Below are 18,744 nucleotides of genomic sequence, written 5' to 3'. Positions count from 1 at the left end.
AATTACATTGAGAATGCAACAGCTAGATTGGCAGGAAATAATAACAATGAAATAAGAAAGCTGGCCAATCCTTAAAAGCTGGCTAGGGAGAGAACAGAGGTCAATGGAAATTTTTAAGCATGCTTGTGAGCAGCTAACCGGTACACGCACACACTGTGGGGGCGGGGGGGGGGCGGTTATTTGCATTTTCATGCTAAGGCTGCATACATCGGCATACCCTAGGGGGCAGTAACCCTCCCCTAGGTACTTGTGCTTGAAAAATAAGAGTGCAGCCACCCCAGTGTTCTACCATAACAATAGCTTGGGGGCACCTGACTGGCTCAGTCAGTTGGGCATCCGACTTCGGTTCGGATCATGATCTCACAGTTCATGAGTTTGAGCCCCGCATCTGGCTCTGTGTGGACAGCTCAGAGCCTGGAGCCTGCTTCAGATTCTGTGTCTTCCTCTCCCTCTGCCCCTCCCCTGCTCTCTCTCTAAAAATAAATAAACATTTAAAAAAAATAGCTTGAATTGACCGCAGGCCCACTGACAATAGAGCAGATAAATAGATTGTGGGACATCCACTGGATGAAATGAACGAGAACACATGGCAATGTGGACGAGTTAGAAACATACTGTTAGATGAAAAACCAGTCCTACGAGACCAGTATGATTCCCTTTCTTATAAAATTCAAAACCAAGAATAGCCAAACAATTTGTAGGGATACGTAAGAGATAAAATGATAAATAAGAATGAAAATCCAGGAACGACAAGTGCCAATCTGGCTGGTGGTAACCCCTGGGGAGGGAGAAGAGAAAGTCAAGAGAGGGGCAGGCTGGTGATGTTCTAGTTGGGACAGTGGAGGTGTGTGTGGGGTGGGCAGGATAGGCTCATTGGTGTTTACTATTATTTTAATGCACATATAAAACACATATTTGAATTTAATAGAGATTAAAGTGTTAAAAGTAATTAGAGTCCCCAGAACGAGAGAAGATGAGAGAGGGAACCCTACAGTGTCCCAACTCTATATGGCAGCCTTACAAAACACCGCTGGTCTGGACCAAACAGGACACTTGGAAGATAAGAAAAAGACAGTAGTCCCCAAAGAAATGACCAACGAATACAGACGGGCAAGTTAGAGATGAGCAAACGGAAGAGGCTAATAGATATGCAAAGAGGTGGTCAAAATCATTAGTATGATGTTGGGATGAGCACTCGGTGTTGTGTGGAAACCAATTCGACGATAAATTTCATGTTAAAACAAAAACAAAAACAAAATTAGTATGAAAAATGCGTCTGAGAGCAACGAGGAAACAATGTTACACTCATTAAATCTGCAGCATCGAAGAGCTACTTTAAAAATCAAGACTCAGTTGGGGAAGGAGGGCTAACTTTTCCTGGGCCTCCAGACTCCAGTAGCGGGCAGACTCCGGCCTGTCATCTGCACTTGGATGTCTAGGAGGTTCTCAGATGGAGCATTTCCAAACTGAGCTCTTGATCTTTCCTCTCCCCAACCTTCAGCCACAGCCTTCCCCAGCTCGGGGGACAGAGACTCCATCCTGTCGAGTGCTTGGGCCAAAACTCCGGGCATAGATCTTCCTCCCAGCACTCAATCCACGTGCATGGCCAGCCAGCTCTAACTCTCCACGTACATCTCGCCTCTGACCCCTTCTCCCGCGTCTGCTGCTCCCACCCCGGTCCAGGGCTCCGGCATCTCTCCAGGCATGTTGCCCTCCTTCTGCCTTGGGTCCATAGGTCTAGTTTTCAAATAGTGCTGAAGGAAGGTGCTGAAAACATATCCTTGTGTATTCCTCTGTTCAGCAACCTCCCCCAAGCTCCGAATATAAAAACCAAAGCCCTTAAATGGCCAATAAATGTGCCCCCACCCCCAGCTCTGACCTCATCACCCAGGTCTCTGCCTTTGCTCCCTCTGCTTCAGCCATTCTGGCCCCCTTGTGCCCTTCAAGCCCACCGGGCACACTCCCTCTGCAGGGCCCCCACTTGCTCTTCTCTCTGGCTCTACTGCTTTTCCCTCGGAACCCACACCTGCTTCAGGCATCTCCTCAAATGTTACCTCCTCAGAGATGCCCCCCCTCCATTCCTATCTATCCTTCATCTCTGTTCTACTTTTGTCCATTCGGCCATGATTCCCTGCCAGACACATATTTCTCTGTTTACTAGTGGTCTGGACTGAGTTGCGTCTCCCCCAAATTCATACGTTGAAGTTCAAAGCCAGTGTGACTACATTTGGATATAGCGCTCCCGGGAGGTAATGAAGGTAAAGATGAGGTGAGAGGGGTGGGGCACTAATCCGATAGGACTGGTAGCCTTATGAGAAGAGGAAGAGAGATTTCCCCTCCCCCACTTCCTTTCACCCCCTCTACACACATATGCTCCAAGGAAAGGCCACGGAACTGTCTGGAACTGTCTCAGGAGCAGGGAACCTGGTTTCCTCTTGACCCCCACAGCATCCGGCCCCATCCTGGGCACCCCACATGCTCTCAGGGGACACCGGGGGACACCCGTCTCCTGGCGTATCCACGGGAGAAATCCAAGGGGCCATCCCTCTGGTTTGTTTCTTGTTTCGGCCGAGACGCAGCCAGATCTCTTAGGAGCCGCCAGAGGCATCACGCCCACCATGTGCAATTATGGGGCGTGCTGGCAATTAATGGATCTAAATAGCCATTTTGTACAGCTTCCCTCAAAACACTGAGTAGCCTTGCTCAGCCAAACTGAAGTCGACCTGTGTCCATAGCCTCCCTTCCGCCTCTCCCTGGCCTCAGCCCTTCTCCCACTGCTCCAGAGGCTTGTCCTGGACATTACTCATCCCCCACCCCATCGACTGCACTGATTAGCAGGGGCTCAGCGACAAAAGATTTAACCTCTCCATCAAACAAACATTTTTGCCAAAGGAGCCAAGGCATGAGGCTTTAAAAATTTTATTCTAAAAGCTGAATGTTCCAACTCTATACGGCAGCCTGACAAATCACAAACTGGGCTCGCCTCCCAGGGGAGTGAAAGTTCCAGTTCAGGATGCTGACCCCACGCTGCACGGCCCCCTCTGTGCAGGACCCACCTGCACAGAGGGGCTTGTGAAAGGTGGGTCCGAATCTTTAAATCACTGGGCGAAGGCACACCAGGTACCGGGTGAGGGGTGTTTGTTGCCTACCTAGTGCGTGAGCCCGGGGAAGCCCCCTGCGGCTGTGCAAGCGTCCCTTGGAGGCAGCTGCAAAACCTTCCCTTGTGCCTACTTTGCTCAGCCAGCACCCATCTTGGCTCCTCTGGCAGCAAAACTCTGTCCACAGTGCGGACCCCACTGGCTGGCACCAATCCCTCTTACCCAGCTGGCAGATCTCAGCCCTCGCCGGGTCCCTGCTGACCAGGTGACCCCTAGACCTGGAGGTCTCACTGAGGAGCCCCTGTGGGGACCACTGTGGGGCAAAACGCCCCTTCTGTCTGTCAGGGGGTCCTGGGCTTCGAGGTAAGACTCCATCTGAGATTGTGGCTAAGCTGCTTTGAAGCCACTAGATATGCAACAGTTGAGGCACTGACCTGGGGAGGGAGGGGGCTTTGCCCAAGTCCCCCATCCTACAGCAACAACAACAGGCCTCAGGCTCCTGTCCTGCCTTCCTATCCCACAGAAGCCACCCACAAGGAGCCTGGCTCTCTCCTTCCTTTCCCAGAGCCCCGCCCAGGAGCCTTGGGCCTGTCGGAGGGGAGGACGAGGACTCTACAGAGCACATAAGGAAGGGCGCCTACCGCAATGAAGGGCCTGTTAAGTGCGTTCTCCTCTCCCACTAACTTCTAGTACGTGGTTAGTGATGTGTGACGCTGGGGGGAATTTGGGCTAGCACGTTTTTGGCAAGAAATAACAAGAGGTAGGACTTTTAAAGCGCTTACTCTGTGCTGGGCGTCGCTTTACGAGAGTTTACACACAGGCACATATTTAGTCTTTACAGCAGCTCGATGAGGGAGGCTTTGCCCACTTTGGATCTGGACCCAGGCGGCTGCCTCCACTCTGCCTTGCTGACGCCCTCACTGTAAGAGGCAAGGACGTGTCCGTGGCCCCTTGGCCCTGCGGAGTTAGAGACGCATCCAGGACAGGCGTGCCAGAGTTGGTATAGGTCCTGGCTCTGCCACTCCTTGGCTGGATAACTTCAGTGAAGTTACTTACCCTCCCCAAGCCTCAGTTTCCTCATCTACAGAGTGGGCCTGCTGTTGGGGACAAAATTAGGAGATGCCCAAAGATAGCCCTCACTAGATGCGGGCTGCTGTCGTTGTCGTCAGCGTTAGACCTGGAAACTGCCTAGGGGTCCCGAGGAACAGACAATTTACAAAGGGTGGCAGACCCTGCCAAGGAGGACGCCAGCCGGGGTACGGAGAGTGTCGGCTGGCCCCCGGCAAAGGCAACAGAGGGCGCTGGGTGGAGATACAGAGCAAGAGAAGAGTAGGAGTAATGGCCACCCCTCGGGCCTGCTCAGAGCCAAGAGGCAGCTGTGGACCCGGCAAGTTCCCAGGCCGCCTCTGTCAGCCAGGGCTGCGAGGCCACCTCAAAGAGGGAAGAGCAGGGCAGTGGGTCAGGCCGTGCACACCTCCATCTGGGCGCCCCTGATTCTCCCCTTCACACTTCTGTCTCTTCACACGCCTATACTCCCATGTCACAATTCAGCATCCCTGTCCCCTCCCCAGCCAGAGGGGCCTCCCGTCAGAGGGCACCTGCCCAGGGATGTCCTAAAGAGAGGGCCAAGCCCCTGCATCACCTGTGCTCCTGGTGGCCTCATACTGCCTGGCATACAAAGAGTGCTCACTAAATGTGTGGTGATCGCGGCATATAATTTATACTTACTCAACACCTGCTGTTTGCCAGGCAGTGCTGGGCACGCTTTGGGGCCGTAAGTGTATAGACGCAAGTCACTGACACCGTTGGAAAGGCCATATGGGGTGGGGATGGGGACACAGAAAATTTCAGAACAGTGTCACCTAACACAACCCCAAGGGCCAGGGGGCCAGAGCGGTCAGGGAAAGTTCCCAGGGGAGATGGTGCGTCTAATCCAACGCCCCACTTATAGACGAGGAAACAGAGCTCACAAAGGAAGAGTGACTTTTCCAAGTTAATGACAGCATGTCAGTGACTAAGTCAGGGCTGAAAAGCAGCTGTTCTAGGCCCTGGCCACCTAGCCCCTACTGCTCCTTCCAGAGAAAGGCTTCTCAACCTCACTACTGACATTTGGGCCTGATCGTTCTTTCTCGTGGGTCCCTTCCTGTTCGTTGCAGGATGTTCAGCAGCATTCCTGGCCTCTACCCACTAGATGCCAGTAGCACTCTCTCCTCAATTGCGACAATCAAAAATGTCTTCAGACGTCACCAGATGGCCACTGAGGTGCCACACTGCCTTCAGCTGAGAGCTACGAGTCTAGAACTTAGGAAATCCGGACTGCGAGAAGAGACACAGCAGCCAAAGTCAAGTTTGGGGCACAGATGTAGACAAAAAGGTCTGGTGTTAGGCTTGCAAACAAGCACCAAGGATTACCAGCCCAGGGTCACTTTTTACTGGTGCCCTACCCTTGGAGTCCCTTAGATTTGAATTCTGCTTTTTAACTTTTCCAAAGTGCTTTAGTTCACTACACCCCTGGGAAGCGGGTAGGGGAAAACATGCTTTTATCCTAATTCTACAGATGAGGAAATTAAGGCTCAAGAATGTTAAAGGTGCCAAAGTCACCCAGTAAGCTAGTGGCCAGACCAGGCTGGAACTCCCCCCACGGAGTCACCCAGAGACAGACACTGACAGGAGACTCAGGACACACAGAAGACCCTTCAGCTTCGGCAGCTACTTCTAGAAGGCTGCATCCCTGGAACCCAGATCTATTAGTTCCTAACAATCCCAGGGGCACTGTAACTCTGGTGTCTCACAGATGGGAACTACGGAAGCTCAGGGGGGACAAGAGACACACACACAACGACATGCAGCCCCATCTAACAGTCCCTTAGACACCGCCTGGCCCATGGGCCTTCCAGGCACTTAAAGGACACCACTCCCCATCAACACGGAACATCTGGAACGTCTAACCCTCGCCCTCTGATGCAGGGAGGCCTGTTTCAGTGAGAGAATGTCTTCAACCACGAATCAGTCCTGTTACTGCCAGTAATCACTCCATTGCTAATCACTGGTGATGCCAATGGCTCACAAAGTTTGCACATTTATTACATGCCAAGAATGGTGCTGGAGGCCTCAGAGCCCCACTGACTAGTTACAAGTCTGCCACGGCCCACTTCGCAGGTGATGAAACCGAGGCTCAGAAAGGGTAAGGAAGCTTTACCACCAGCACGTGTGGGTGGCAGGATCCCAGCTCAGATTTGACGGACGCGGAGGCTCCGCTCCTCCCACCCCCTCAAGACACCACAACTCCAAAGGGCACAGGTGGGTAACTGTACCAGAAAGGAGGCACTCTGTTCGAGCCTGAAGTGAAGTGGTTTTTTTGTTTTTTTGTTTTTTTTGTTTTTTTTTTAGCAGGTTGAATAAAGCGTCGGTAGTCTCGGGCATACTATCCACCTTGCAAAGAAATCCCTTTTTCCTTAGACGTCACCAAGGCAAATTTCACAGGCCCACACCTGGGAGTTGGGATCAGGTAGGAAGGTTTTGCAGTACCAAGTAGAATGAGGCCACTAGTCCTCCTGGCCCCTGGTGGCCCCACGACAGTCCAGGAAATGGGGAAGATGGATGTAGGGGCTTCCCTGAGCACCAACCACCATCCACACCCACCGAAGACTCCAGGTGGGCAAAAGATAGGGTATACAGGATAGGCTAGTGGCCTGTGGGAGGCGCGGGTCCTCAGGGGATGCTCATCCCCCCATCTCACCCCAAGCAAAGGCATTTCCCATTCCCACTAAATCCCCTGTCATAGATTCCCCAGCCAGGGTCACCATCCAGACAAGCGCAGGCCCAGCGTGGGCAATTTTCCTCTCCAAGTAAAATTTAAAGCTCAAGGTGGCACCTCTCAGAACCACCTTGATCACATCCCTTCTCTTTGGGTCCCACGAACTCACCTAGAAAAGGTGTGATGGAGCCTGATGGCTTCTTCGGGGCACATAGCCATGGACTTCAGGTAAAGAGCCGGCTCTGGGCTCTGAAGGCAAAATGGAGGAAGGGCCTTGCTTCAAGCCCTTGTGCCCTGTCCTGCCCTCAGAGGAGTTTGGGGGCACATCCTCAGGCTGGGGGGGGGGGTGGGGGGGCTGCCGGGAGGTTCAGAGGCAAGGACAGGTTCTTCCTCCCTCTCCTGCTTGGGCCTCTGAGTTTCAGTCCCAGGAGCTGGAGCCTGGCAAGGTCAGTAGAGTGCTGAGGCAGGCAGAATGCCCGTCCTCCTCTGAGAGGACAGCAAGGGAGTGTAGGTGACAGAACAGGACAGGCTGGCCCCACCGTGCAGAGGTACTGGGCTGCAACTGCCTCTTTGGATCTGGGGGTGGGGGTGGTGGGGGGAGGGAAAGTTACAGCCCTGGGGGGTCAAGGTCCCCTTCAGAATGGGTGTGCCCTAGAGGGGCTTCTCCTCTTAACCTGCCCAGAAGTCTTAGGGAGGTGCCAAAGGTTGGGAAGCAGCTGGAAGGGCTCCGGTCAGGGGTCCCAGGGTGACTGTCCACTGTCTGATTTAAGAGTAGGTCTGTCTCCTCAATTAATATTTTATTGGGACAGAAATGTGGTGCCGAGGATTTGGTTACTGAGCCCCTGGGCCTGAGCCTTGCCTAGGGAGGGGGAAGTGGATGTGGGCAGGGGGCGAAAGGGGCAACCCCCGTGATGTGGCTGAGGTCTCCTATCATTCGCCATCATAAGGCACCCTGGGCTGAGGATCCTTCCAGTCATCTACACCCCGAGCCACCTCCCCACCAACGGGCGGGCGGCCCAAGCCGGCTGTGCTCACCCGGGGTGGCCCGGACCTGCGGGCCTAGAATGGCTCAGGGTGTCAGCAGGCATCTCGCTCACGCCCACCCTAGCGCCGCAGTCCATCCCCTCCGGTGCTCCTTGGAGCCCCAGGCCTCTCCATCCCTTTAGTTCCAGGCCCAGCCCTCAGGGGTCGGGAGGGGGCGGCGGCTCTGGAGGCCAGAGCCGCTGAGCGCAAAGTGCCCGAGGGCCTCACCTCGCGGGCCCCGCAGACCCGCGCCCGGGAGCGCGACTGCTGCTCCCTCCCTACACACTGCTGGTCCCGGCGGAGGGGCGGATGGCCACGCGTTACCTTCCATGGACATGGGCTCCAGGATGCCGAACTGCTTGAGGACGGCGATGAACAGCAGCACCACCACGGCCATGGCGCACAGCTCCATGCCCTGGATGCCCATGGCGACCCGGGCTGCCTGGGGCCGGGGCGTGCCCCTCGCCCGCGCGTGCCTCGGGAGGCGCCGGGGCCAGTGCAGCCCGCCCGGCCTCTGGGGGAGGCCGCGGCTCACATCCCCCGGCAGGCGGGGCTGCGGGTGTCGACGGGGCCGAGGCCCCGCGAAGGGCGGCGGCGGCGAACTGGGCAGGCCGGGAGGTTGGACGCGGTGCGGCGGCAGAGCCCAAGCGCAACTTTCCGAGTCAGCCGGCAAACTTCGAGGCGCGGCGGCGACGGCGCGGAGCGCAGCTCGGGCGGCCGGCGCGGGCCAGAGACGCCTCCATGGCCGGCGTGGGCGCCGCGCCTCTTTCGCCCCCTCTCCAGCCCCGCGGGCGCGGGGACACGGGGGCGCGGCGACACGGGGGCGCGGCGGCTGCGGGGGTCCCGGGTGCTCCCGGCCGCCCCAGCCTCCATCGCTCCCCGCGCGCTCATTGGCCTAGGCAAGGCGACCACCCGGGGAGGCGTCCCCGGCGCGCCCCCCCCCTCCCGCGCGAGCCCGGGAAGGGGCGGAGGGAGGTGGCCCCGCCCCTCACAGCCCAGCCCCCTGACCGAGCCTGGCGCACAGCCATCGCCACCCGGCCATCCCCCCCGGAGGCCGCGCGGTCGGTGGTTTTACCCAACTGCCCGTACAAGGTGGGGGCTGAGTGGCTGGGGAGGGGGGCCGGAGGCCGGAGAGGAAGGGAGCCGCAGCTTCGCTCTGTGCGGGGAGTCGGAGCTCCAGTCTCCTGGCGGAGGGGTGCCTCCGCCGCTCACCGCCCCGCGGGCCAGCGCAGAGCGGGCCTTCGGGGGATCGGGGAAGCCCTCTCTCCCTGGGGTATTTCCCACACCATCAGCCCTCGGCTCGAGGTTGAACTTGGCCCTGGTCTGCCGCCCGTTGAAAATAGAAAAGTTGGTATCCAAAGTTATCCAGCTCTGGAAACCCGTGTGCGCTCCAGACTTTTGGAGGGAGTGTGGTCTTTGGTATTAGAGACTACAGAACTGAGTTTCACTCTTGGTTTTGCTGCATGACCTTGGTCGAGTCACGGACTTGCGGACTCCTCCACACGGAGGGGCTGGTGCCTGACTGCCTTTCCGGATGTGGGAAAGAGCTAAGCGGATGCCAAGTGCACGGGAGTGCTAATTCGTTTGTGGATCGCTCTCTTCCTGCCCAGGGGCGATGTGTAGGAAAGGAAGGAGAAAGGAAGGGGAGAGGTGGGGGCGTGGCAGGGCGGAGCCCGGGATCCACCACGTATCCGAACTCCTGGACCTGAGGGCGGAAGCCGTGGCTCTCTGCTGCCCCCCGGCGGGCGCTGCACTCCCCAGGTGTCCTCACCAGCCCCTAGCTGAGACGGCGGAAGAGCGGGCTGCTGTGAACACCAAGTTCCTCAGTTCGCCCGGTGCCTTAGGGGAGGGGGAAATCCAGCCCCGCTCCACGCCTGTTTGGACCTAGAGTCTGAAAAATGGTAGCTTCCATTTATGAACCTCTGCCACCCACTCGGTCATTCGTTCGACAAATACTGAACGGGTACTGCTCCCCAGGCACAGAGCTCGGCGCCCGGGTGGGGTGGGAAATCCAGCGTGCACGGCCGGCCGAGGGTCCTTCTGGAGCTGGCGTCCGTGAGCCAAACCTTTAGGTTTACTTGTAATCCTTAAGGGCTCCCCCAGGGCGTTTCTCTTCCCCATTTTACAGTTCAGGAAACCGAGGGCTAGAGGACGGACTGGGGAAGACGCACAGGCGGAGCGCAGGCCTCCCGGATTCTAGTAGATGCTGACGCAGCCTAACGCACGGTTCCAGTGGAAACGGAGGTGAGAGGCTGCCGGGTGTCTTCTGGCCTATGTAGTTCAATCTCACTATTTAACACACCTAGTTAAAAGTCTGTTATTGCAGATATTTTTAAAGAACTGTAAACGCACAGCTTTCAATTGCATTTATGTGGGCATGCGGTGAGTTTTCACTGACCAAAGAGGCAAGAGTTCCAAGCAGAGATGCTAATGATCGCCCGAGAACGCGGCGCTTTTGGAGCACATGAGTTGCTAAAGTGTGTAAGTCTGGAAAGGCTCAAGAGCCTCCTGCACTCTAATTTACACACTTACGTGCTGAGCAAAATCTAGCCTGTGTCCCAGCTAGTTGCCACCAATCCTCAATGGTCTGGTGGAAAGTACATTAACCTCTCTAAGCCTGTTTCCTAAAATGGGGATGATAATCCCACCTCTCCAGGGGCTTGTAGGGGATCAAGTGAGACAAGGGCTGGCCTGTGTCACAGGCTCCGATGGCCCCTTATGATGTGTTCTCGGAGCTGGGTGCGTACAGGGTGCCAGGTGTGAAATAGAGAACTGGGCAAGCAAAGGAAGGCATATGGAGGGTCCTCCTGAGGCTGGCCCACCCCTGCTCCCCTGCCTCAGTTTCCCCTGGTGTTCCTGAGCATCTTCCCTGTGAAAGCTTCAATGGCTGCTCATAAACACTGAGCTATAAATGAGACATCGATCCCCTGGCTATGCAGTGTAAAATATTAACGATGCCTAAGTGGATACCAGGGATGAGAGCAGAATGTCCGCTCGGCATTAGCAGCCTGGGCCATGGGCCTAATGGATGGGAAACTGACTCCCCTGCTCTCTCACTAGCTTGGGGCCTGCCAGCTCTGGGGCCAACCAGGTCCACTGAGGCTGGGTTGATGGCCCTATCACACTCCCCTCTTCCACAGGACCTGGACAGGGAAGCTGGCAGACAAGCCCCCAGGCCCCATACATCCTCCCCACACCCACGAAGTGCCAGGCCAGGCCTTTCCCAGCTGCCTGTAGCTCCTCTTCTAGAGGGTCATTTGCCCCATCCCTAACATCCCCCAAGTGCCTCCTTCAGCCGGGAGCATACTGGGTGTTGACAGTGTTCCCTGCTGGCTCCCTGCCTTGGGGGGATGGGGCAGGCTTAGGGGAGGGGCACATATAGAGAAATCTCTGCAGTGCAGGGTGCTGAGGGCTGCTGTAGAGGTAGGGAAAGATGAGGGGCAATGTGGAGGGAGCAGTCGCTCTACCCCAGATGATAGTAGAAGGCTGGGGAGTCCTGAGCCCTCACTTGAAGACCTCAGGGTGTCTGGGAGGCTCTGAGACGCCTGGTGTCCTGGTCCAATTTAGAAAGTTTTTAGCAACTCAGCCTCAGCTGTTTTGGGGTGGGCTGGGACATACCCCAAACCAAGCCTTGCATCCTGCACCTAAGGTCATGGTCTTCCTATGCCTAGAATACTGATACCGCTCCAGCTCTGCCTCCAGGAAGCCTCCCCAGATTATACCAGCCCTGCATCAACCCCCTTCTCCTCAGAAGCCCCCCGGCCTCTGCTGCCTGAGCCATGCCACTCTGCTGTGTTTGGGCTGTCTGCCCAGACATCTTCCATGCTGTCCCATGCTTCTCCTTTCTCACCACAGCTGTATTGTCACCTCCTGTGGGTTGGAACCCTGTCAGTTTGACCAACATTCATTGGTTGCCCCAGCCTACTGACTACCTAGCTGCCTAAGGATTTCAAAAGGTCTTTTGACTTTTAAGGGAGGGATTGGACTTCACACATGCTGTTTGAGGGACCCATTCCCGGCAAACAGCCCAGCAAGTTGTTCCTGTCTCAGCCCTCCCGGAGAGCAGGCCACCCTTGGTTCTAGGACATTCTCCTGGGCAGATCAGACATCACTCAACTTATTTCTCCTTCTCATATTTCATAGGAACCAGACAAGAGTGCCCTTGGAATTCCACATCCCGAAGAAACGCCTCTAGGACTCCTCCCCACGGGTGTCCCAAGGCTCTTCAGATGCATCGCTTACAAAGCTGAAGTATCAACCTTCCCCCAAACCTGCCCTTCCTTCAAGCTCCCCGTCCTAGGGGCTCGGTCCAAAACCCTGGTCTAGACCAGAATCTTCCTGTCCCATTGCTGCCCAGTCTACCAACACACCTTGGCACTGTGCGCCTTTCTCACCCCTCTTTGCTCCACTGCCCCCAGGCTGGCCACGCCATTGTCCCTTTCTCCTGGACTCGTGATGCCAACCACCAATAGAGTGACCATCTCCACTCTGTCCTCCTCCTATCTCTTCCCCCCATTCAGCTACCAGAGTGGTCATCTCAAAATGGACATCAGGGCCTGCTTTTCCCTTGCTTACAACCCCTAGTGGCTCTCTGACTCAACCCTGGTTATGTTTGCCTGGATTCGACGACAGCCGTCCAATTTCCTTTGTGGAGCCCCTTGCTCCTGCCAGCCTCAGGCCAGTGATTTCGGAGATTTGGGGATGTAATTGGTCAATCACCACCAACTCCTCTTTTCCCACTGCACACCACCCCTCCACTGTCACAGGGATTGGTTCAAGGATGGGTACCAGCTGGGGGCCAAGACAATGAGAGACCTCCACGAGTGGCCCTGGGACAAGCAGGAAAGAGGCACTCTCTTTCACTATGGTAGCTAAATGACCACCCTGCCACCATGTGGGGACAGCAAGCTGGAGAATGAGGTTATTTCTTGAGAAAGCAGGATGAATGAATAGCCCAAGTTCAGTTGACAATGTTATATGCCTTGACCCAGCTGTGCCTGATGGCACAGCTAAACCCGTATCTTTCAGTTACAGGAGCTAATAAATCCCCCTACTGTTGCTTAAGCCAGTGTGAGTTGGGTTGCTGTTCTTTGCAACCAAAAGGGTCTTGATCAATGTAACCCCCATTGCTCACGGAACAGAGACCAAAATCCTTAACACGGCCCATAAGGGCAGCTGACATTTACTAAGCACTTACTACGTACCAAGCACTTCAACACCACTCAGCTTCTTCATTTCTCGCAGCTCCCAATAAGGTAGGGATTTGATAAGAGGAAGAGATCGAAGCACGGAGTGGTTCATTCTGTGCTTAAGGGCACACAGCAGATAATACACAGCGTCAGGGTTTGAACCCAAACGATCCAGCTCCACAGCCTGCGATTTTAATTCAATCCTGCCATGCCCCACTAGACCAGTGTGGTTGGGCCCTTCCTCTCCTTCCAGCTCACATGACCCCAGCCATGCTTGCAGCTACCTGAGTGGGCCCCACTCTCCCACCTCTAGATCTCTGGGCATGCTCTTCCCTGAGCCATCAATGCTCTTCTTCCTCCTCCTCTTCCTTTTCACCCAGCTAATTAGTGCCTACTTATCCTTTGGTTCTCGACTTAAGCGTCACTTCTGCCAAGTAGCTTCCTTGACCTGCTCCCCCTTATTAGTCTCCACCACACCCCCCATCCTCTTCCCTCTTTATAGTTCTCACTGTGTGAGTTTAGCTATTTCTTTCTGTGTTCATTTATTTGTTTCTGTTCTCCCACTGGATTGGAAACTTCCTGAAGGTATAAGTATTACCTGCCTCAACGAATTTATGAAATAGTTAATGGACTATCAGGTGATGCTTTTCCTCCAACTATTTTAGCAGAGGCTATCCTGGTGTCACTAGCAGGAGCACTGGACTGGGAGTCCAAGAGAACCAGGGCCAAGTCCCTAGTTCCAACCCTAACCTGTCAGCAGAGTTGGCTAAGGCACACCACCTCTCTGAGCCTTCCTTTCCTTCTTTTAAAATGTGGCCACTTGATGACATTTACCTGCCTGTCAGTAAGCTCTGAGAACCTGACAAGCTGATGGATGTGAAAACATCCCAAGACAGGCATGATGGGCCCTGTTCCCGGAGATGCTCCTTCCTCAGAGCCAGGACAACCTAGGAAGTGACACCAAAGGAGCCTACTTCTCTTTGCTTTATGGTATTGCCCAACTCTTCCAATCAAACCCACCCCTGGGGGCCACACAGAACCCATCCACACAGTCTCTGCTCTGGCCCAACTTCAGATGAAATGTGGGAGGTTTGTGGCAACAGGTAACAGAAAACCTCCATTCCTTTAGCTTAACCCATAAGGGACTGTACAGTGTCACACACAGAAGTCCAGCAGGAGGGTGGCACCAGGGACAATCAGCTCAGATCCAGTAGTATCATTAAGGACCTGGGCTCATGTATCTACCTACATACACCTCCAGCCTCAAATCATCAACCTTACTCCTGCTCCCCTCATGACCACAAGATGGATGCCTAATTCCAGACATCACATCCTGACATGACAATGTCCTGGGAAAAAAGAAGGGACCATCTCTTCCTATGTCTCCTTTTTTATAGTGAAGAAGACTTACCCATTAACAACTGGGTTAATTCTTCTCATGAACAATTCCTCATGTTTCATGGCCGGAATTATTTCACATGTGATGCCTAAATCTGTTGTCAGTGAGAGGAATGAGACCACCACTGCGGGAGAGTCTGCTAGCTCTCCACCAAAACTCATTCTCCTCTCTTCTACAGCAAAAAAGTATTAACTAGACACATGTTTGCCCAGTGGTGACAGCATTTCTCTGACCCCTTTGTAATCAGGTGTGGCCATGTGACTAAATTTTTGCCAGTGGAAGTAATGGGTGCTGCTTTGGGGATGGAGGCCCTAAGTCAGTGAGTGAGTCTCTTACTCATTCTGTCTTCTCTTTTCCTGCTGGCTAGAACCCAGACATGTCGATGACCAGCCTCAGCCATGTAGATCACGACAAGTCTGGAAGGGGAGGAGAGAGTGGAGCCATAAGATGGAAGGGACTTGGGTCCCTGAATGACCGCATGGAACAGAACTGCCCACCAGCCTGGAACACTCACCCTGAGATGTTAAGGGAGAAAGAAATAAACTTAAAAAAACTCTCTTAAAGAAAGAGAGAAATGAGTTGAGAGCTGGCTATTTTGAAAATAGAGGTAGAAGGGAAGAGGGAGACACCATATACTGAAGGCTTCACAATGTTGGAAAAGCAAACACTTTTGGGCCAAACTATAGAAATAAGATTGTTGCAAAAAGCATTTTTCAAAAGTCCTTTGAGATTTATCAGCCAAACAAAGATGGCCTCAAGTGAGACACAACAGGTACAAGGAATCCAGGAAATACAGCAGCTATGGGAGAACCATATTCAGAAAAGAACTTTGGTAGTGGTTCCTGAACACAAAACTGACTAGAAGGAAATGGACCAGAAACTGACCAGGTGTTTGAGGGAATTACATTGTGGTAGAAGCCAGAAGTCCGGCTCCCAAAAGCCTGTGAGTAATCGAGACCTACAATAACTCTGGGCCCTCCTAACTTGCACTAGCAGAAAACTTGGAAAGCTCTATGGCCCTAAAGGAGGACACACTTCCCAACACCTAACTTGAAATGTGGCTGAGAGGGAAATGGGCAGGGAATGGAAGGCAAGGCTGGGACCGTGGAGGACAGCAGGCAAGGTGCTGGACCCAAAGAACAGAACTAAGGTAGGTAGTTAAGCTTTCTCATTCCACTGCCAGGGTGGATAGCCCGAGGATCCTCACTATCCAAATCGACACATATCTGAATTCAGATATGAAAGTTATTGTAGTAATGTCAGGTCATGGGCAGTATACTGTATCATCCAAATCTACCAGATTCCTGAGTTTTAGATAACAAGTATGAGAATTCATGAACGAAATGTATTTCAGAAAATTATCTGAATCTGTTCAGTTCTTAAGTTCAGATATGAAGAAGTTGGCAGAGCCACAAGGTGGAAGGCACCTGGGCCCTGCATGGAGTAGAGCCATTCACCAACCTGCATGCCCACCTCAGGATGGTCACAGGAGAGAGAAATAAACTTCTTTGTCCTTAGGCCATTGAGTTTTGAGAGTCTCATTGCTATAGCACCTGATCTAACTTAATTAATGCAAACATGATGATTCAGATCAATCAGGACCAGGGCAAGGGAGAAGGCCCAGCTCTACTTGTAGCTAAAGGAGGAAGGGAGACACTTGAACCTGGGGCTAGAACCAGAGCTCTCTAATGAGGGACAAAGTAAGGGGTAGTTTGGGACAGACAAGCTACCATGGCTGTCTCTTTGTAGTATCTAGGCCCAAGGCCCACAGTCTTATCACCCTACCGACTGAGTAAAGTGATATCAAGTCAAGAGAGTCGACTTCCTCCAATGCAGGGCTTTAAAAAGGCTTTAGACTGTGTCTTACCAGCCTTTACTGATGCTCTCTCCTTGGGTGGGTCTTAGACAAGTCAATGCCACAAATATTTATTGAGCCCTTACTCTGTGGGTGGTCCTGATGAGCATTCTACATAGTTTTTTGTGAAGATCTTTCTTAGATGGGCTATTAGAAAAGTTCCTCAAGGCTGAGAATATTCACTGCCATTGTCTGAGCCAGGTATCTGCTAGATGCTTTAAAAGAATTATCATCCTCATGTCAACCCTAATTATGGAGGAAATGAGACCATTTACCCCTATGACAGAGAATTTTGGTTGCATAGACTTAGGATCTGTTCTTTCCTTTCTTTCTCTCTAGCAGAATCCTCATTTTGTGGGGGGCAACAATGTGTTCTGCTAAAAAAAAGAAAAGCATTTCCCAGCTGCCTTTGTGGCTAGAGATGGCCATATGACACAGTCTGGGCCAATGAGATATAAGCAGAAATCATTGGGTGATTTCTAGGAAACTACCTTAAAGAAAGTAAGACAGACTCAGCTGGCATATGCCTTTTTGCCATTTCTCCTCAGTCTTTTCTGGAATGGTTTATGATGGCTGTACCTGAAGCCATGAGAGAAGGACACAGGTTCCTAAATTATGACTTGAGTTGCCAAACTAAACCTAACAACTACCTACCTCTGGATTTTTCATTGCTTGACAAAACTAAACCCTGGTCTCATTTAAATCACCATTACTTATGAAGGAAACAATCAGCAAAACTAAAAGGCAACCAACAGAATGGAAGAAGATACTTACAAATGACATATAAGATAAAGGGTTAGTATCCAAAATCTACAAAGAACTTATCAAACTCAACACCCAAAAAGCAAATAATCCAGTGAAGAAATGGGCAAAAGACATGAATAGACACTTCTCCAAAGAAGACATCCAGATGGCCAACCGACACATGAAAAAATGCTCAACATCACTCATCATCAGGGAAATACATATCAAAACCACAATGAGATACCACCTCACACCCGTCAGAATGGCTAACATTAACAACTCGGGCAACAACAGATGTTGGTGAGGATGCGCTGAAAGACGATCTCTTTTGCAATGCTGGTGGGAATGCAAACTGGTGCGACCACTCTGGAAAACAGTATGGAGGTTCCTCAAAAAATTAAAAATAGAACTACCCTATGACCCAGCAATTGCACTAGTAGGTATTTATCCAAGGGATACATGTGTGCTGTTTCGAAGGGGCACATGCACCCCAATGTTTATAGCAGCACTATTGACAATAGCCAAAATATGGAAAGAGCCCAAATGTCCATTGACAATGAATGGATAAAGAAGATGTGGTATGTATGTATGTATGTATGTATGGTGAGGACTGGGGCCAAGAAAAACAGCCCAATCATTGGGCTGGAGGGTGGAGCAACCTGGAGGTGGGGAGGAGAAGGGCAGAACAAACAGCTGGAGCCCTCAGTTGGGGATTAAACCTTTAGAAGGAAGCTCCCAGTCACAAGACTGGCAACTGGCAAGGAACAGGCAGACATCAGGCAAGGCAGGGACCTCAAAAAGCCAATGTGGTCAGCACAGGAGGTGGATGGGGAGGCAGGGGTTGTGAGGCACACCACCCATCTCTCTGTGACACTGCCTTCAGAGCATATTAAAAAAATAAATAAATCACCATTACTTAGGTTTTCTGTTCCATGAAGCTGAGGAGAAATTGAGGCTTCAGAAATGTACACCAAGTGCTCAACATTGGTAAGAGGCAGAGCTGGGGTTTGAATGTACTCTGAAGCCTGGAGGCAGAGAAGCCCATGATGATAACAGGGAAGAGCTGGGGTGAAAGATGAAGGTAGCCTGCACCCAGGTAGTGGCAGAAAGGAGGGAACCTCACTGAGAGAAATGAAGGAAGCTGACAGATTCTGTATGTTCCAAATGCAGCCTGGGAGGAAAAACTATAGATTTTAATAGTCTGCTCAAACAATGATTTTGTCATAACTTACATTTTTAACAAAATCTAAAAAAATATTGAGGGGTGCCTGGGTGGCTCAGTCTGTTAAGTATCTGACTCTTGATTTCAACTCAGGTCATGATCTCATGGTTTGTGAGCTTGAGCCCCACATCAGGCTCTGTACTGACAGTGTGGAGCCTGCTTGGGTTTCTCTCTCTCTCTCTCTCTCTCTGCCTCTCTCAAAAGAAATACTGAGATCATTTTTAAATGGCAGTGTAGCATGGTGGTTAATAGTGCAGGCTTTGGGGTGCCTGGGTGGCTCAGTCGGTTAAGCATCCGACTTCGGCTCAGGTCATGACCTCGCAGTCTGTGGGTTCGAGCCCCGGGTCGGGCTCTGTGCTGACAGCTCAGAGCCTGGAGCCTGTTTCGGATTCTGTGTCTCCCTCTTTCTCTGACCCTCCCCTGTTCATGCTCTCTCTCTCTGTCTCAAAAATAAATA

General features: G+C 52.7%; 1 protein-coding gene and 1 long non-coding RNA gene across 6 annotated transcripts in view; one reads left to right on the top strand and one right to left on the bottom strand.

Annotated features, from left to right (window-relative positions):
* KCNIP3 (potassium voltage-gated channel interacting protein 3) overlaps window positions 1–18,744 on the bottom strand; it is an 86,472-nt gene that overhangs the window by 16,928 nt on the left and 50,800 nt on the right. Inside the window, exon 1 of one of the 3 annotated variants that reach the window (XM_042982052.1) lies at window positions 8,203–8,305. The exons of 1 other annotated variant lie outside the window; for it this stretch is intronic. In XM_042982052.1, coding sequence (XP_042837986.1) covers window positions 8,203–8,305 — 103 coding nt within the window. Of the gene's footprint in view, window positions 1–8,202; window positions 8,306–18,744 lie in introns of those variants that run through there. One more of the 3 variants, XM_042982051.1, reaches the window with a different exon arrangement.
* LOC122237387 lies at window positions 8,887–14,989 on the top strand. Of its 3 annotated transcripts, XR_006215902.1 has the most exons (4): window positions 8,983–9,225; window positions 10,007–10,122; window positions 12,022–12,129; window positions 14,834–14,989. It is a non-coding gene; the product is annotated as an uncharacterized LOC122237387 (long non-coding RNA). The 3 variants fall into 3 exon arrangements; XR_006215901.1 differs by lacking the exons at window positions 8,983–9,225; window positions 14,834–14,989 and adding an exon at window positions 8,887–8,970 and having other exon boundaries at window positions 12,022–12,942; XR_006215900.1 differs by lacking the exon at window positions 14,834–14,989 and having other exon boundaries at window positions 12,022–12,942.

The sequence above is a fragment of the Panthera tigris genome, chromosome A3 (assembly GCF_018350195.1).
Source record: "Panthera tigris isolate Pti1 chromosome A3, P.tigris_Pti1_mat1.1, whole genome shotgun sequence".
Classification (NCBI taxonomy): Eukaryota; Metazoa; Chordata; class Mammalia; order Carnivora; family Felidae; genus Panthera; species Panthera tigris.
Note: the sequence above shows the minus strand (reverse complement) of the source record. Positions and strands in the feature narration are given on the sequence as shown.